The sequence below is a fragment of the Anopheles moucheti genome, chromosome 2 (genome assembly GCF_943734755.1).
Source record: "Anopheles moucheti chromosome 2, idAnoMoucSN_F20_07, whole genome shotgun sequence".
NCBI lineage: Eukaryota > Metazoa > Arthropoda > Insecta > Diptera > Culicidae > Anopheles > Anopheles moucheti.
Window position 1 is genome coordinate 89757404 of NC_069140.1, and position 18066 is coordinate 89775469.

The 18066-nt window shown below is 42.3% G+C and overlaps 5 protein-coding genes across 5 annotated transcripts; 2 read left to right on the forward strand and 3 right to left on the reverse strand.

Moving 5' to 3' along the window:
- The first annotated feature begins 244 nt into the window (after positions 1–244).
- LOC128309779 (grpE protein homolog, mitochondrial) lies at positions 245–1496 on the forward strand. Its single transcript, XM_053046247.1, has 4 exons — positions 245–414; positions 532–754; positions 845–1006; positions 1086–1496. Exons 1-4 carry the CDS (start codon positions 332–334, stop codon positions 1347–1349), a joined length of 732 nt encoding a protein of 243 aa, XP_052902207.1. The 5' UTR covers positions 245–331; the 3' UTR covers positions 1350–1496.
- LOC128309778 (putative pre-mRNA-splicing factor ATP-dependent RNA helicase PRP1) lies at positions 1496–5087 on the reverse strand. The gene is made up of 7 exons (XM_053046246.1): positions 4647–5087; positions 3222–4534; positions 2886–3149; positions 2690–2812; positions 2280–2470; positions 2047–2209; positions 1496–1951 (listed from the first exon to the last, which is right to left on the reverse strand). The coding sequence occupies exons 1-7, from the start codon at positions 4694–4696 to the stop codon at positions 1824–1826; spliced, it is 2232 nt and encodes a 743-aa protein (XP_052902206.1). The 5' UTR covers positions 4697–5087; the 3' UTR covers positions 1496–1823.
- Positions 5088–5381: 294 nt separating this feature from the next.
- LOC128309949 (39S ribosomal protein L14, mitochondrial) lies at positions 5382–5959 on the forward strand. Its single transcript, XM_053046462.1, has one exon. The coding sequence runs from the start codon at positions 5457–5459 to the stop codon at positions 5910–5912; it is 456 nt and encodes a 151-aa protein (XP_052902422.1). The 5' UTR covers positions 5382–5456; the 3' UTR covers positions 5913–5959.
- LOC128309948 (probable ATP-dependent RNA helicase DDX56) lies at positions 5891–8145 on the reverse strand. The gene is made up of 6 exons (XM_053046461.1): positions 8054–8145; positions 7237–7985; positions 6906–7005; positions 6493–6833; positions 6289–6430; positions 5891–6213 (listed from the first exon to the last, which is right to left on the reverse strand). Exons 1-6 carry the CDS (start codon positions 8114–8116, stop codon positions 5950–5952), a joined length of 1659 nt encoding a protein of 552 aa, XP_052902421.1. The 5' UTR covers positions 8117–8145; the 3' UTR covers positions 5891–5949.
- A 2413-nt stretch (positions 8146–10558) lies between these two features.
- Positions 10559–13824, reverse strand: LOC128298483 (uncharacterized). Its single transcript, XM_053034232.1, has 4 exons — positions 13814–13824; positions 11764–11917; positions 10815–10951; positions 10559–10742 (listed from the first exon to the last, which is right to left on the reverse strand). The coding sequence occupies exons 1-4, from the start codon at positions 13822–13824 to the stop codon at positions 10559–10561; spliced, it is 486 nt and encodes a 161-aa protein (XP_052890192.1).
- Between the last annotated feature and the right edge of the window lie 4242 nt (positions 13825–18066).

Below are 18066 nucleotides of genomic sequence, written 5' to 3' on the forward strand. Positions count from 1 at the left end.
TTGGAGGGGTGGATAGTGGGAAACCAGCTGGACCATTCCGGGAGAATCTACAAAAACGTTATGCAACACGTTTTTTGGTCCTGTTTTACCGGAAAGTGTTTTGTGTGTACGAACACTGCCATGTTGCTAATGAAATAATTTATAAGCATTTTTTGCTAAAAAATTCCCAAATGCAGATGTCCCTCATACATGACGTTAGTTGGAATCTGTCAAACAAGCAGCGAGTGACATTTAGCAGATAAAAAATACGGCAACGATACGTGCATATTGTTGTGTTATTTTGGTGTGAAACAATCGAGTTTTTGGCGCATTTGATCTCGCCCAGTCCAAGATGTATCGTTCTAAAACTGCACTAAGTTTGATCCGGCAACTGGACCGATTAGTCTTATCTTCCAGCAACATCTCAGCGACACGGTAAGCGATTACACGCTTTACGGCAACCCGGTGAAATGAGATGATGTAACTCGGGCACCGCACGGGGCAATAGGCCGATCAATGCGCATCGTATTAATTACGCTTTTCTTCCACCAGCCACATGCAAACGATGAGTGTAACACACCCGTCGCACATTCAATATTCTTGGTCGATTCATTCCCATTATCCTGCTCATGGGATTCAAACTCGAGCCTTCAGTACCGAGAAAGATACAGCACGTGTCGAGGAACAGACCGAGAATGAAAAGAAGCTTACACATGAAATGGAAGAGATGCGTAAAGAGAACGCCGAACTAACAGAGAAACTTAAAACATACGATGTAAGTAGCGCGTTCTGTTTGTGCGAAAATTAAAAGACCACAAAGATATGGATACACTTCAATTACTAAGCGATACTTGCTTCGATACAGGATAAATACAAACGTGCTTTGGCGGAGAGTGAAAACATTCGCCGGCGGTTAACGAAACAAATCGACGATGCAAAACTATTTGGCATTCAAGGTTTCTGCAAAGACCTACTGGAGGTGGCAGATATTTTGGGCCATGCAACGGAAGCTGTCCCCAAGGATGAGGTATGCGGTCACTTATGTCACAAGTTGATTAAAATTGCACCACACTCATATATACAACTCTACCCCCTGGTTCGTTTAGATTTCAGATAAGAATCCCCATTTGAAGAATCTTTTCGAGGGACTTTCAATGACGCGGCAACAGCTCAACAGTGTGTTTAAACGGCACGGACTGGAATCGGTGAATCCGATGAATGAAAAGTTCAATCCCAATCTGCACGAAGCATTGTTCCAACAGGAAGTGGCGAATGTGGAACCCAATACAGTCGTGGTGGTCAGCAAAATCGGATACAAGCTGCATGACCGCTGCATACGTCCCGCACTTGTTGGTGTAACGAAGGGTTGATGGAGATCAATGGACGACACGTACAAGGAGCAGGAATGGCACTGAAGTCGTATGGGAAATGGTTATCGATTTAATGTCGTTCGTTGAAAAGACGCGCGTATAATTCCACAATAAAAACAAATCTAGCGTGTGTTTCAAATACACAATCCAACGTAATTAAATGTTTGTTTAAGTTGCCTAAACTTATCATTCTTTCTTCACGATTCTGGGAACGAGTCCGGGGCTTTTGCAGGTTTACGTATCTATAGCGATTTATTTTTACCAGCCATATATTTCCCACATAGGAAACGTAACCAATGAGCCGCCATTTCGTCTGGTTAAGTGTAAATGTTGTGTATGGGGAGTGGATTGTAGGCGGTCGACCAAAAAACAGGAATAAACTTAAAAGCAGATTATACTTTCTCCAAAAAACTCACACATGGATGCGCAACCTTACCTAGGATGTTTTAGGTATAAGTGCAAAAGGGCATGCTTTTAAAACCCTTGCTGGAACTGTTTCGAGTCCATGCGGGCCAGTATCAGCTCCAACTGACGCTTTGCCTCGCACAGTGGGAAATTATTCATATCGTAGTACTGTGGTGCAATCTGCAGCAACCATTCGGCTGAAAGGAAAGAAAATAATACGTTAGTAAGTAGGTAGGTTTTGTAGATCCGCCATTATGCTGCACAAGCAAAGAAACATCATTGGAAAACTTACGCTTAACATCAGTAACAGTTCTGATGTAGTTTTTCGTCGTGAGCACAAACTCATTGTAAATCACCCATTCCGGTTTGTGGTCGAGACAAGTGGACGGATGCAGCTGTACCACTTGGTTATCCTTTATCGTCTGATAATGCTTGGTACGTTCCAAATGAGCAACCTTTGGAAGAGAAAAGAACAACGAAACAATCAGCTGCATTTGAAAGGTAATGATCAAACGGGACAAGTACCTGCATGAAGAAGCCCTGCACCAATGCTTTGCGAATGTTAAAATAGTATTCCCGCGATGTAAAGTCCGTACTCGTCCGTTGCAGCTGGAAGCGATCCATGATACGGGCTAGCTGTTGTCGTACATTATCGGCCGATTTTAACGAACGATAGTTGATGAAGTTATCATAACACCATCCCTGATCTTCGTTGTCTAAAAATATAAAACAGAAGTGGATTTCGTTAGTATATACAGGTCCAAGGTAATATTGGGTAACTCAGCTCAGCTTTAATGAGCGTGATCATCAGCGATGGAGCTGAAACGAGCCCGCTGCACGATAAAGCTCGAACAAGCCCGATATAGATAACCTTTTTTCTAATCGTTCTAATGGCCTAACACTAATTCCCGTTCTACTATAACTAGCACACTTACTTTGCTTAAAAGCATGGTATACATTCAACAGCGTCAGATGGTCACCATCAACGTGTGCAAAACGCATCTTAGCATCATCGGCAGCTTTTTTCATTTCGTTCGGTCGCACGAAACACTGTGGAACTGCGGAGAAAAAAAAAACGAAGGAATAAGTGTGTTATTTGATTCCCATTATTTTGTCAATCGTGTCCCATACCTGACAACATTGCCGTGATGGACAAGATCTCATTGGAGCAGTTGTGCTGACAGCTTGCGATCAACATTTTCGCAAGCTGTGGATCGAGCGGAAATTCTGCCATCACCGCACCAAGATCTGTCAGATTGCCATCGTCATCCAGGGCGGCCAAATAGTTCAGCAGCTCTAGCGCACGCATCAACGTTTCCGGTGCAGGCGGGTCCATAAAATCAAAGTGGACCAAATCATCAATTCCCAGCTTCTTCAACTGCAACACCACCGTACCTAAGAAGAGATTACCAAATTATTTGCATGAGATTAGCACAACATTACAGGCAAAGGTATTTCGCTGCTTACCCAAATTAGAACGCAAAATTTCCGGATATGTATTATCCTGCATCTCCGTTTTGTAGGCCTTCTCCGTGTACAGGCGGAAACATTTGCCGGGCCGTGTACGACCGGCACGACCGGCACGTTGCTGAGCCGACGCTTTACTGATGGGCGAAACGAGCAGGCTCTCAACGCGAATGCGCGGATTGTATACCTTCTGTTTGCTGAAGCCCGGATCAATCACAAACACAACGCCATCGATGGTAAGCGAAGTTTCCGCAATGTTCGTCGATATAACGACCTTCCGCCCGATGGCACCATTCTGACGTTTCGGTGGTGCTGGTTCGAAAATTTTCTGCTGCATTTGTGGTGGCAGCGTAGAGTACAGCGGAATACACTTAAGCTCACCCACATCCGGTCCCAGATTGTCAATTTCGCGCTTAACACGTTTGCAAGCTTCTTCAATCTCTTCCTGTCCGGTTAGGAACATCAAGATGTCACCCTCGATCTCTTCGCACATGTGAATTTGAATGACGGTACGGATGGCTGCTTCCAGATAGTCACGTTCCGGTTCCGGGGTGTAGAAAATCTCTACCGGATGCGTACGACCAGGTACGTTCATCAGCGGCGCATTGTCGAAATACTGCTGGAACTTTCCCGCGTCCAGTGTAGCCGACATCACGACCAGCTTCAAATCCTTGCGCTGCCGAATCACTTCCTTCAGCACGCCCATCAACAAATCCGTCGCCAACGTCCGTTCGTGAGCTTCGTCGAGCAGTATGACTTGGTACGCTTCCAGCATCGGATCACTCATGCCCTCCCGCAACAACATACCGTCCGTCATGTACTTCAGCAGCGTACGGGGACTGGAGCAGTCCTCGAAACGAATGCTGTACCCCACCTCCTGCCCCAGCACGACGTCCATTTCCTCCGATACACGCTGAGCCACCGACATGGCAGCTACTCGACGGGGCTGGGTACACGCGACTCCCTTCGAGCTCGTCTGCAGTGCGTACTCCACACACCACTGAGGTATTTGGGTTGTTTTGCCGGATCCGGTTTCGCCGACCAGCACGATACACTGATGCTCCGATAGCAGCCGCATGAAATCTGTCTTGTACTCGAACACGGGCAAGGTGATGCGTTTTTTGTACAGATTGTAATAATTCTGACTGTAGGCAACTCCGTTCAGCGGGTTCTTTCCTCCCGACTCATTGCCAGCCGCCCCTACTACCGCTCCCGCTTTTGATCCAGAACTGCTACCCCCGGACGTTGAGCTGCCGGAATCGAGTTTGGATGAGCTTGCACCGGCCGCACCCTCTGCAGCAGCCTTCTCCTCGCTGCAATCAATCAAGCACGATTAGACAGAGTAAATAGAGTAATATACCCGCTTAACTACTGTTGACGCCATATTTACGGCAACAGAAAAATGTGCCCTGCAAGGCTACTTACCGTCGTCTCTTGATGAATGGGTCCATCACTTCAATACGCCGCTTAGACATATTGCACTCTATTTATGTTGCCAGCAATAACAATACGTAATTGCTATGCGAAAATTATTCTTTCCCGAGCCTGTGCACGTTTTCAACCCGGCTTTTTTCGTTTTCTAGCCCTGTTTACGCGACAGCCACTTCCTCCGCTACAGCGTGGGAAAAACGAAATGTCTTCCTTTTCTTCTTCGCTATTCCACCACACTGTTTGATACGGTGCTTCCTGCAAAGCAGCTCAATCACAAGAAATTACATGCACAGAGAATACACCGAGTTGTCGAAGCACTACAGCACATGGTAAAGTATGCTTTTACAACTTAATTTAACAATGATAACCTTCGGAAACTTTAATAAAGTCGGCAAACAATTGCAGCCACACTATTGATCTCGGGTTGCATGCTTTTATTCCCGAAAAATGGCGTTCGGAAACGTCAAACGCGGTGCTATTCAGCGCTTCAGCACACACAAGGTTGACCGATAATACTTCAATGAGGTGTTACCAACATTCAGCATGGACGAAATGTAAAAGAGCTCAAAATTCCTTTGCAAAACAACATAGGAACTATTTTTGCGGCATTATGTTAATTTGTTACTAAGATCCAAACTGATTTTCATTCACCATACACATTTTGCCGGTTTGTATTCGTGCACCTTGCGCTGTACACACCTTGCAGCATGTGCTTCGCGTTGACAACCGAGTGAACCTAAACAAAGTGTTTCTTTGGCCGGTTACGCAAAACCTCGCGCGGAAGGCCTGATTTTCTTCTGCAAAATGCTGCGGAATTCGTTCGGTGTTCTGTACCAATCCACCACCTTGGCACGTACAATTCACACTACAGCCGCGTGTAATGAAATTCGAAAATTAGCTCGACTCCGCGTAGTCGACAACAGTGAAATCGGCAAACGTGCGATGGCCGAGGGCAAACCACCGAAGTGTATACACGTTTATAATAAACAAAGCGTCGGTCGGATTGGCGACAAGGTGCTGGTTGCGATCAAGGGCCAGAAAAAGAAGGGCATTCTGGTGGGATGTAAACAGTTTCAGAAGCCGAAAATTCCTAAGTTCGACAGTAACAATTTGGTGCTCATCGACGACAATGGTACACCGCTGGGGACGCGCATCCACGTGCCCATTCCGACCATCCTACGTACCATCTTGAAGGAGAAAACTCAGGCAAAAGGAGCAGACTACACAAAATTGCTCGGCATAGCAAGTAGATTTGTTTAATAAACCAGAACGGTGTTGTATAACAGGATTACAGTGTTTACATTCTTGACTTCTTCGTGTAATCGATCCCGTCCACCAGCAGTGGATTGTCTTCGGCCTTGGATTGCCTTTTCTTGGCCAGGGCATGTCTCTCCAGCAGCTTCTTCTTCCGTTTTGCGTTCATAATGTCAACCATCGGTTTCAGGGCCTCGGGGACAAGATATTCCGGTACGTCTCCCATGTGTTCTTGTACTTGAACCGTGTGCAGTTGTCGGTCGTGTCGCAGCGTTTGCAAATCTCGTGGATTTTCCTCGAAGAACGACTGCGAAAGAGCATTGAAACAGAATCACATTAAAAAGGCGCTTGGGTTTCTCTTTTATCTTGCGGTCTTATTTACCTTAAGCTTTTCTGAATTAAAAATTTCCATTTTTAACTCTTTCACACGAGCTTCTCTGATCGAAAGCTTTGTAATTGCACGCCATGCATCCTTGGCGCGGTATCTGAATGCTTCCACTTCTTCAAAATTGAAATTGAAATCCCTGCAAAGAGAAAGACTGATGTAACGATTTGCAGGAATAGCATCTTCCAGCCGGAAACTTACTTCATTGTAAATTCCGCATCACCGGCCAAGGTTTGAAGAAATTCTTCGACCCTTTTCTTCACTTCCATCTCATTGGCACTGACGAACGAGAGTACGCTTCCATTGTTCTTTCCGCGTGCCGTGCGACCAGCACGGTGAATGTACGAGTTGATATCGGAGGGAAAATCAAAGTTCACCACACACGATACGCACTGGAAGTCGATCCCGCGGGAAACGCTGGACTCTGATTCGGTTTGCTGAAGTATTTGCTTTGTGGAAGGTTTTTTAGCATTCTTCTTCTTGACCAGCTTTGGGTCGTCCGTCATTTGTTCATCGGAAGCGATTATCGTATCATAGATGCCCTGTGGAAGTAAAGTTGTTTTGGATACATAACAAAGTGATTGTCATAACATTTCTAATTGATTCCTACCTACCTGATTGAATTGGTTTACTGTGTGGCACCGGATTTTTATGGGCAGTTCTGAATTCAAAATGCACGAACGAATGCCAAACTGTTCAAGGAATAGCTTTAATCTGTAATAAAGAAACAATTATTACTATTAGCTAAATTGCCATTGCGATGGAATCGCTTTCTTTCCGACATATGCTTCAGAGAGAAGATTAGACCAGCTTTCATGCGACTGCCAATGAATAGTAACGAAATTGAACTCGTTTCCCGTTCAATGCGGTCTCCAGTTGGAAAAGGATTTCATCAAGAGTAATGCTCGATTCGAAGTGATGCTGATTGGCATCTGGTTTGCTTACCTGTAACATTGGTCCACTGATTTCACGAAAACAATGCACTTCCCCTGAATCAGCTTCAACTTCAGCACGGTGTACAGTATCGCTGCCTTGTCCATCTCTTCCGCTTCGATTTGATAGTGCGACAACTGACTGCCGACCGCCAGATGAGGCTCCTCCAGTTTCAGTATTACTGGGTTGTGAAGAATCATCTTCTTCAGCGCAATCACATCATTTTCCAACGTAGCCGAACAGAGTACCGACTGATGGACGGGTGGGAAATGTTTCAACACTTCCTTCAAATCCTTTTCAAACCCAAACGAAAACATAAGATCGGCCTCATCGATCGTCACACAGCGCAGACTTTCACGAACGTTCAGCGTGCCGTCCGCGAGCACGGCACGTAAGCGAGCCGGCGTCGATACAACAATATCCGGACGCTCAGAAAGCAGATGACGGTGGGTAGCTTTTTCTTCCTTCGATGAAAGATCTACTACCCGTATGACCGGCCCGCACGAGTACGTTAGGTTGGTAAACACTTTGGATATTTGGTAGCAAAGGTCCTGGCTGGGAGCCATCACTAGTACGGACGTTTCACGAACCGCTGCCTCTCTTTTATACCGCAGAACGTTCTGTATGATTGGAATGGCAAATGCGGCCGTCTTTCCTGACCCGGTACGGGCACGTATTAGCACATCTTTTCCTTCCAGCAGGAACGGTATGGCCTTCTCCTGCACCAGTGTGGGAGAGATCCATCCCAACCGAGCTATATCCTGAACAGATGGGTAGAATGATTAACATTTAAAGGGTTTATAGCTGCGGTAGTGTTAATAATATTTACCCGCAACAGCCGATCGTCTAGCTCTAGCTCGTGAAAATTCAGTCCTGCTTCTGGTTCGCCCATGTTTGAATGTACCTGTTTGTATATTTTAATTTACGTAGCGCGTGCTTCGCTACTGACAGGTCAAATGGCAGCTCCTGTCACACAAGGTGTGTATACAGGAGATGGTCTTTATTTGAATTATTTTTACTAGAGCCGTCCATCGGCGCTACAAACTTTCCATCAAGCTGGTACGAAATTCCATACAAACCACCAGTTTTCAGATTCCCGATACCAGGAGAGCATCAACGGAAGAGCACCTAGTACAGCAATTTAGCTCGAAACCGCCGAAAGGTATGCAATGTTTAAACACTAACTTTCCCGTTGGTCGAGGAAAATTTCTTCGAAAACCACCAGTTTTCGAATGTATACTACCAGGAGAGCATCCACGGAAGAGGTAGCACCTAGTACAGCAATATTGCTCGAAAACCACCGCAAAATTGCTTCGAAAACTACCAGTTTCCGAATGCATAGTATCAGGAGAGCATCCACGGAAGAGGTAACTCCTGGTACTGCGCCGTAAGGTATGCAATGTTTATACACTAACTTTGCAACCAACTTGCAATGCGCCGTAAGGTATGCAATGTTTAAACACTAACTTTCCATACAAACCAGCTGTTTTGAGATTTCCGATACCAGGAGAGCATGTCTCTCAAGAGGTGACCCTCAGACACTCAGGCACTCAGTCACTCAGTCACTCATGAGTGCCAGTCACTCATGAGTGACCGGCACTCATGAGTGACTGGCACTCATGAGTGACCGGCACTCATGAGTGACCGGCACTCATGAGTGACCGGCACTCATGAGTGACCGGCACTCATGAGTGACTGGCACTCATGAGTGACTGAGTGACTGAGTGACTGAGTGCCTGAGTGTTTGAGGGTCACCTCTTGAGAGACATGCTCTCCTGGTATCGGAAATCTCAAAACAGCTGGTTTGTATGGAAAGTTAGTGTTTAAACATTGCATACCTTACGGCGCATTGCAAGTTGGTTGCAAAGTTAGTGTATAAATATTGCATACCTTACGGCGCAGTACCAGGAGCTACCTCTTCCGAGGATGCTCTCCTGGAACTATGCATTCGGAAACTGGTAGTTTTCGAAGCAGTTTTTCGGTGGTTTTCGAGCAATATTGCCGGCTAGGTGCTACTTCTTCCGTGGATGCTCTCCTGGTACTTTACATTCGAAAACTTGTAGTTTTCGAAGAAATTTTCCTCGACCAACGGAAAAGTTAGTGTTTAAACATTGCATACCTTTCGGCGGTTTTTGAGCAAAATTGCTGTACAAGTTGCTAACTCTTCCGTGGATGCTTTCCTGGTGTCGGGAATCTGAAAACAGCTGGTTTGTATGGAATTTCGTACCAGCCGACGGAAAGTTTGAGTGAAATGAAGGATGCTTTCCGTTTCATCCATCTTCCTTGCGCAAATGTCTTTAAAATTTGCTCGATAAAACATTTTTAGACAAGCTTAAAACTGGGGATTTAATCCGATAGTTTCGTTTTAAATACTGAGTGCTATTGACCAGAGTGTTGAAGTGTTGAAAAACAAGCTTATTTAGGTAAAGATTTCGATGAATGTAGGAGATCGCAATACATTAAAACTCTTTCATTTTGTTGTCTTTTGTTTTTTGGGATAATTACAATTGCAATGAATAACTTAACCTGTATTAAGCATTTTCCATTCCTGCTTAGAAATTAAACTTGATTATCAAATGTGATAATCTGAATCTGTTTGAATATGGTGGAAGAACATAGACATGCAGATTTACGCCTGCAGGTTAGGCAATGCGCATCACACATCACTCGGGACTTGATGTATTTAAAAAAAGCAGGATAATTTTTGAAAGCTTGATTCTGGACTATTAACAGCTGGCAGTACAACAATGGTACATTGAACTTCATTTTAGTTGTTCATTCCACTGTTGTTCTTTGAACCGTTCTTATTCCATTCGAAGGACATGCGTGAAGGTAACCTGATACTTTTGTTCCTCCTCAAAGTACGGCGTTAGACGATGAGTAGTCTCGGAAGTGTTTTGACGCTGGTGTAAAACAAAAGCGGCTGAAAAGGTTAACCCCGCAGGAGGCATAATGTGCGATAACAAGTATGTCAAAATATGGCGTTGATGAATAAAGGTAACGAGGTCAGTGGTGTTAAAAGCGCTAAAAGCGCAAAAAGATCCTGAATATTTCCTAGCGGGTTGAAAAATGTGTGTTCTGGTGGGTTTTGTCGCATATGGTGGAGACTCAAGAAACAACATATAGATACGGCATTAATAGTTTATTTTTACTTATTATTTTATTAACCAAATTGATTAGATTTCTCGTCAGTGTTTCGATTTCTCTTTGCTATCTCTGCATTCTACATACCACACAATATAGCCCTTTCCTTGTATATAGTTAATTAATCGTGTTTAATCGCTACATCATACTTTACGGAACTAAGTTAACCGCCGGCTATGGCTAAGTAATCTCATTCGTTGCCAAACAGGCTCATAAACCTTAGCATTGTTCGGGCGGAATACAAACAAAGCGGATAGCGACGGTAGCATTTCTTGTAGTTTTCCTTCAAATTCAGGTTATCGTTGTATTTCAACCCATGCTCGAAGGATTCCTTCAGCGGTCGAGGGATTGTTTTGCTGTTCTCAACGCTGAAGCTAAAAGATATGGAAGTGATGTTAATAACAACAAAAAATGGCAACTTCATCTCTTATAACTAGTTTACGTACGCCATAAAGTCATAAATTATCTTTGCTTGCTCATCCTGCAGTTCGGCACCGGCGGCCAGTTGGCAGATGAGGGAAAATGCACACTTGAGCGGATCGGTTTGGAGCATTTTGTTCCAGTTGATTTTTGCCTCAAACTCCTAGTTGTGTGGGGAGTAGAAAGTAAAAACATTTTGACATGAAATAACGTCTAAGAACAGTATTTTTGGTGATAGACTTTTATGGTGAAGATGACGTTGTTTTTTACCTTTACCATGTATATTTAATTACACCCATATCCTTATCACAGTAGGCATATGTAAATGGAAAATTCAATCCATCGCTCCTCCTACTTTTTCCCAAGAAGCAGAAATCGTGACACGCGCATGGCAAGCCGTCCGAAGGCTGGATCTGCTTCGGAAAAACACCCCACACACCCTTTACATTCGATTATGGCTGACTTTTGAGCGCGTATGGCGCAGCTGCTTTTCCGTTTCGAAGCGCTCAGTTCCCATTGGAAAATACATAACACACAATAACCTAATGGCGGTTACACGGGCTCTGTTTTGTAAGCCATTATTTCTTCCCGGGACCTACATTTCCCTTTTGACCGGAGGGGAGGAAGAAAGCGAGTGAACAGGACACACCGCGCACACCTCGAAATGTGCATTAACTGGATAACTATCCGTGTTCTTATGTTGCAAAATATTAGTTCGCATCCGCGCCGGGATGATAGCCTTAAAAGGATTGCAAAGTGTGAAGCATTGCACTAAATAAATGGGTTTTCCCTGAAGCATTGCTCCTTTTTTCGCTTTTTCCGTTCCGATCTAAGTAGACGTCAAATGACCAAAGGCATTTTTCCACATTGCAACCATTATAGTTAATGCGTGTTTCACTTGTGCGGTGCTTTGGCTAGAAGAAAAGAGGCAAAAAGGATCCCTGGATGGAAGAATGGTTTTCCAATTTCACTTACCAGTAGTGCAGCGGTTCGATTGAAGGATAACGATGGGCCAAGATCTCGTTTCCCGGAGCTCATGAATAGTGGTTTCGATAGTTTCATGAAGTCCTGTGCCAACAGATGTAACGTGTAAAGGGATCCCAGCGTTACTATTCCAAGTATAATCAATCTGCGATGGGAGATAAGGAAAGATGGACAGTCATTTAAAATAAAAAACGATTGAGAAATGAATGATGACGTGTTTGCAACATTGTTCCGTCGGCAGAATTTTATTTAAAATTCTTATTTATCAACCTCAATTCTCGATTCAATTGACTTTTTTGTTTTCTTAATCTGTCTTAATCTTTAAATGGGTTTTCTCCTGATGATAAGTAATAAATATTTCTCTTTGATTGTCAAGTAAATACTGTAAAACTTATATAAAAGCGTTAAGTCTTTAAGCCTTAAAGCTTCCTTTAGTTGTTTTTATTCATTCTATTGGAAAACAAGATAACGATTGGAACGATGTTTAAAAATAGATATTGAAAAATATTTAATTAAAATTAATTAAAAATGAGAACTCATAACATTCCTGAAGATAATAGCGATATCCAGATTTCAATCCTTTACAATGGAATACTTTAAACCAATAAAAAAATTTGTTTTATTGTGTACAAATATGAAAAAGGATTATCGAAAGTGATAAGTCGTTCAAGGTAAAAACCAGTCGTTAAAAGCGACATTAGATTAGATTTAGGTTGGATTAGATGCGGTCAAGCAGGCTGTTTTAGGCATCTTGTGGTTGTTGTGCCGAAGAAGCGACATAATAAGAGCGTAAAATTACTGCAAACTGTTGCAGAATAAGAACAGTTTCAAAGAATAGCAAATTTGTTTAATTTTGAAATTGTCACCCATGGAACAAAAGCTAATAGGTAAAGATTATTTTAATAAGAATCTCGTCATTATAAGCATAAATTTGCTACCCATTCTACGAAGAACCAAAACAAATCAAAACCAGATCTATTCAATGTTCATATGAAATATTATTAATATTGCATATACTGATTTGAAAGCTTTATTGAAAATTGATATGGCTGAAAGGTCTACAAATCCAATAGAAAATTGATAGCTATTTGTTTGAATAGTACAAATAACACATGAAGGATAAAGTATATAACTTTCATCATGTAACGGTATGCAACATGCAAATAGCCAAGAGTCTGCACGTGACCCTTTTGATGACATTCTGTGCTACTCTACGGACGCTATAGATTTGATATACTTGAAGTTAAAATATGATCAATAACTTTTTTCTTAAATTTTGAATTGCCTTCCTGTGATTGTATGCAAGATTTTGTAACAAATTAGAAAAAAGGTAGATGAAATATTTAACCATAATAACGTCCAACTAGAATGAACTATTTTTGAGTTATCACGAGAGTCACGCAGAGTCACGAACTTCAGGTAATGTTTGCGATAAAGTACACTCTTTACAGTTTTGTAAGCTTTTACCAATATTGTTTAGTTGCAAAAAATTTAATACAAGAGGGCCTTAATTATATGCGAACATTCAGATGTAGTAGTCTCAAGAGTTTAATGCAAAAATTTATCATTTTTGTCAATGCGTTATCCGTTCGACACTCGAAGTTTGATAGTCTTCTCTGGTGTACGTCTTCAGGTTTTCCAAATTCAGAAGTCTTCAGATTGATTGAACCTCGTCTGGTTCTATACAAGTAAAGTGGCAATAATGTTTTCACAGTAGTTTGAGTATCTGCGTATAGTTTTTTTACATCAGTAACAATTGTCCAAACTTCGTCTAATTTAGCTCCATAATTAAATAAGGACCTTAACGAGCCTCTGATGGTTTGGAACATCAATAACTCTTATCACCATTTCAATTTCATCTTTCAATGTTACGCTTCGATAAGGATTTACTACTTCTATACACAAGGAGTATGGCTCCTAGCATAGCTTTAATTTTTCTGTTTAGACAACAATATTGGACGAATATCTTCGTTCGGGTCTTATATCTTCTTATCGTATACTAATATTCAACATTTATTTTACAAAACCCACATAAACCTACCTCCATCCCATTGTAACTGTGGCGTGCTACGGTTCTACGGTCAATCACTATTTACATAACACTTTGCGAAAGACACCCAACAGCCCAATATGGGAGTTTCTGCTCACTAAATGTTATCACCGTTCGCACACGTTCCCACTGCGTTCAGGCTTAGCTTTTTCACACACAAACCATCGCACTGCTATCGATCGGTGTTTCACTTTTCCACTGCTTTTTTTTCCACCCTCAAACATCAATCAACACCCAAAGATCCTCCGAGATCGCGATCTGCGGTTGCGTTGCGTTTTGCGCGCACTGTGCGGATCCTCCATTCAGCTGGACTGGGGTTACGCGACTGGTAAGTGAGTTGGGCAGCAACACTTTCTTCGATTGCGCGGACACACGAACCAACCGAACGGCGGACAGCATCGTTTTGCGCGAACCGAAAACGAAAGTGTGCGCAATCCGAAGCGGTTCTTTTCGGTGTCGGTTCGAGCGCCACCGCAGCTTTGCGCTTGGAGGGGAACTATGCTCGCCGTACACGCACGTTGCCATGGTGTACATGGTGCATGCCTTCACCGCAAGCTAAAAGGATCGCCGGTCCGAACAACAAAAAAAAAATGATAGAAAATAGTCATGCGTGCGTGCTCGAAGAAATCCAAGATCATCGACTGATCACCGAGCGGGACACACTTGCGTGAAGCCGGCACACACTCTGCCGGATTACGTTTCAATTGCAAACGCATTAGAAGACGCATGTCGCGATAGCACAGCCCGAGATTCGTGAGAGCTCGAACCCGAAACCGGCCGTCTCAACGACTTTTTCCGGGTCTCAGGTGCGTTTGAGCACTTGCGTCTGTTTTTTGCGTCATGAAGCTGTACGACGGGAATTACGCCCGTGGTTTAAGGTTGGTCTTCTTCAGGTTTTTGCCCGGGCAGCATGCTGAACCGTCTCTAATCGTCTTGCCGCCACAACACGCGCGTGTAGGGCATCGTAGACGTCTGCAGACAGGAGATAAATATGCCCGGAAGAACGGCGCACGGCTGTCGTGACGAGGGAACACGTGTGTGATTATTTTGTTTTTTTAAATTCCGGTGTTAATTGAATTAATTTGTTTGCTCATTTTCTCTTTTAAGCTTCTGTTTATTATGAACAGAGATGGGCCTACATCTAGTTTTCCATTTAAACATATTTTTTTTTGGTTGAACCTCACCTGTTTATACTTCACCCTGTTGTAGTGGTTGTTTTGTGACAGTTTTAGGCCTACTTGATCCGTCACTAATCACAAACCATAGTAGGCGCTTGACGATCCCCAATACAGCGTGAGCGTGGATTGACTGGTTTTGTGATGCGCGTCCCAGTTGCCATCATCCGAAACGTGTTTGCTCTCAAACGCCGTTTCCCAGTGCGCGTAGTGGCAAGCGGTGTAATGTTGACATTTCTTCAACTTCAATGCTGCTTTTTCCGAATGGGGAGACAAACGAATTCCGAAACCCTTCCCTATCCCCTTTGGCCCCGCGCTGCCTAACATTGCACATGAAGTTGTTACTACGCGTCCAACATACGTTAGGGAATACTTTCTCCCGAAACAGCGAACCCCAAGCGCAAAGTGGTCCGTTTAGTGGGTCTTGGGTTTTGTCGGTCAGGTACCGGTCGCTCGACGCCCGGAGTATGTGCCATCTTTGGGTTCGGGTCTATTACGTAATGGATATATCGCCAGCACTATCGGTACCCAATAGGTAGGTAACCCTTTGAACAATTGTCCAACAGTTTAACCCAACGGGTAAGCTGAAACTGGCCCAGCTGTTGAGCGGGCAATGCTTCTTCGCTTTATCGTCATTAGGAGGATTTTACATCGACGATCGTGCATCTTTTCCAACCAAAGCAGGTTTTTTTGCGTCGGTGGTTCGCTTTTGTACGGAGGAGAGCTGAAATGAAAGCCAACGGGGTTTTGCCGCATCGCGGGATGTGTCATATGGCGTTTTGCGGGTTTTCGTTATGAAATTAATGATGCTGCAGTTATATACATTTTTTAAAAATGAAAAGCGAAGAAGCGATCTGTTGTGTACATGTGGATGCATCTGTTGGATAGTTAACCATAAGCAATAATTCCTGCAATTTTAAGGCGTTAAAGATGATTTATTTTGATTAATTATTGCCAGTAATCTTGAGTACTTTTTTTTAGGAACAATTTACGTAACCGTCAGTAGGGTGTAAATAAACGGAAGATTTAAGGATTTCACCTTGTCCTTTTTAAGTTGATGTTGAGTCATTATTTATGTTATTTCTTCAGAGCACGCAGAGAACATACATGGAATTTGGTTGTGAATTTCGAAACATTGTATAAATGTTCAGGCAGTGTAGGAACCATTGCGATATAAGAGTGATAATTGCCTTGACCTAACCCAATTGATGACTGCGCCTTGAAAGAATAAGCCTGAAATTATGCATTAATCATTAATCATTAATCATTAATCAGGGAATTTTTGGAACCTGAGACGAGAAGTTTTCCCCGGAAAAGTGCCTTTTATACGGTACGGTCTTTTCCCGAGTTACATAAGTAATGCGTGGCAGAACAATTCGCATAACTCTAATATTCGCATAACTTGAATTCTCTTGACAATATCGTTTATATTTAGTATTCAGAGATCAATTTATCGATTTGTTTCGTGGTTTTCTTTTGATGACTAAAGTAAATTTTCACCAAAATAATGTTTCTTGTATAAGAATGTAACGTAATTTTGGGAAAATTTGAAATTTGACAAATAGAAAAATTCAATTCTACATACAAAATTACACGAACTGTCAATGTTTTGGGATTCGCTTATCTCGAGTGTCGCGTAACTCTGACTATAACGATTTTTTCGTATGTCTGTCGGAAAAGTGTCTGACATCTTCATGTTTCACTAAAAATGATCTATCCATTGCTAATGAAATTTCTTATCAGACATGTTTTGCTTGTACAGAACACTAGACTACCGGGCTGTTCTTCATATAAAAAATGAGACCGTTCTTGTTCTTTCGGGCAACAATGTTGAGGTGATCATTTTGAATATTTCTTCAGACATTGCCCGAGTGGATGTGGGGGAAATTTTCACTTTAAATTTGGGCTTTTTGATATCTCTGGATCTGACTAGTTTTTTTACAGCTTGTGGAACATGGTTCGTCTGGGTCAAATGAGATGTTTGCCAATACTTAAATCACCGTCCATTAGAACATAAATCTTTTATGATATAGAATTACATGATTGAATTTAGCTACGAACCATCCAGGAGTTCCGAGTTGCTTGTGTATAAAAGTTAAAGATTTTATTTTAATCATCTAATGATTAATTTGGTTTACTAGCCTGTTACTACTAAAGACGTCTAACTGTGAAATCTCGATTCTTATTGAAAGTTTTTCTTTCATTTTGAAGCAATGCAAAAGTTAAGCCATACTTCGATCTTACTGGATATTACTGGAACTGCTGGTCAGCCAAACAATGTGCCATCGAAACGGAAACGGGAATTTTTCTGATAGTGTAATAGAGTAATAGCAAAAAGTGTAGAGCCACCTAGCTTACCATTCTCACTTATATTTTAACAATTTTGGTAGGAAAAGGGCAAGTATTATCATGTTGCAGAATCACTGGTAAGCCGGTTGTTTTTCGGTTAATGATTAATTGAATGTCATTAGTCACTTTCGATAGCATTCTCAAATGCCTGTTTCGTTCGATTTCAACCACGCTTAACCTTTTTATAATGATGCGTTACCATGAAATCGTCGCATTTGCCGGCTTTCTTATTCTAAAATATTAATATTTATATAAAGTGTTAGCCTTTCTGTCTTATGTATCAAACCTTTTACAACAACCTTAAAGTGTGTGAATTGCATACTTTTAGGGTGTTTATGAATCATAACCGACGACGACGAGGGTAATAGATTCGGCAAAGAATTATCAAATTTACCTTTTGATGTACTAAAATAAAGAAATTCACAAACTTTCATTTCGGAATAATATCTTTTCGATTTATACATACAAATTTAGGTTGTTCCAAGTAGATATTTAATGAAAAGAGTAAACAATCTTCGCAATGGCAGGAGTGCGTATCGTCCTTAAACAATGCATCTTCCCAATATTGCCTTCCAATAGATAATTAAATATTCCATGGATCAAACGAATGCTCAAGATGCTTCTTGTCAGATGAATGCCATCGAATACCAACGAGCCAAACTAGCCCGCCACCTTTGCTGCTCTAATTCACAATGGTGTCAAAAGGTTCCATTTGAGTGG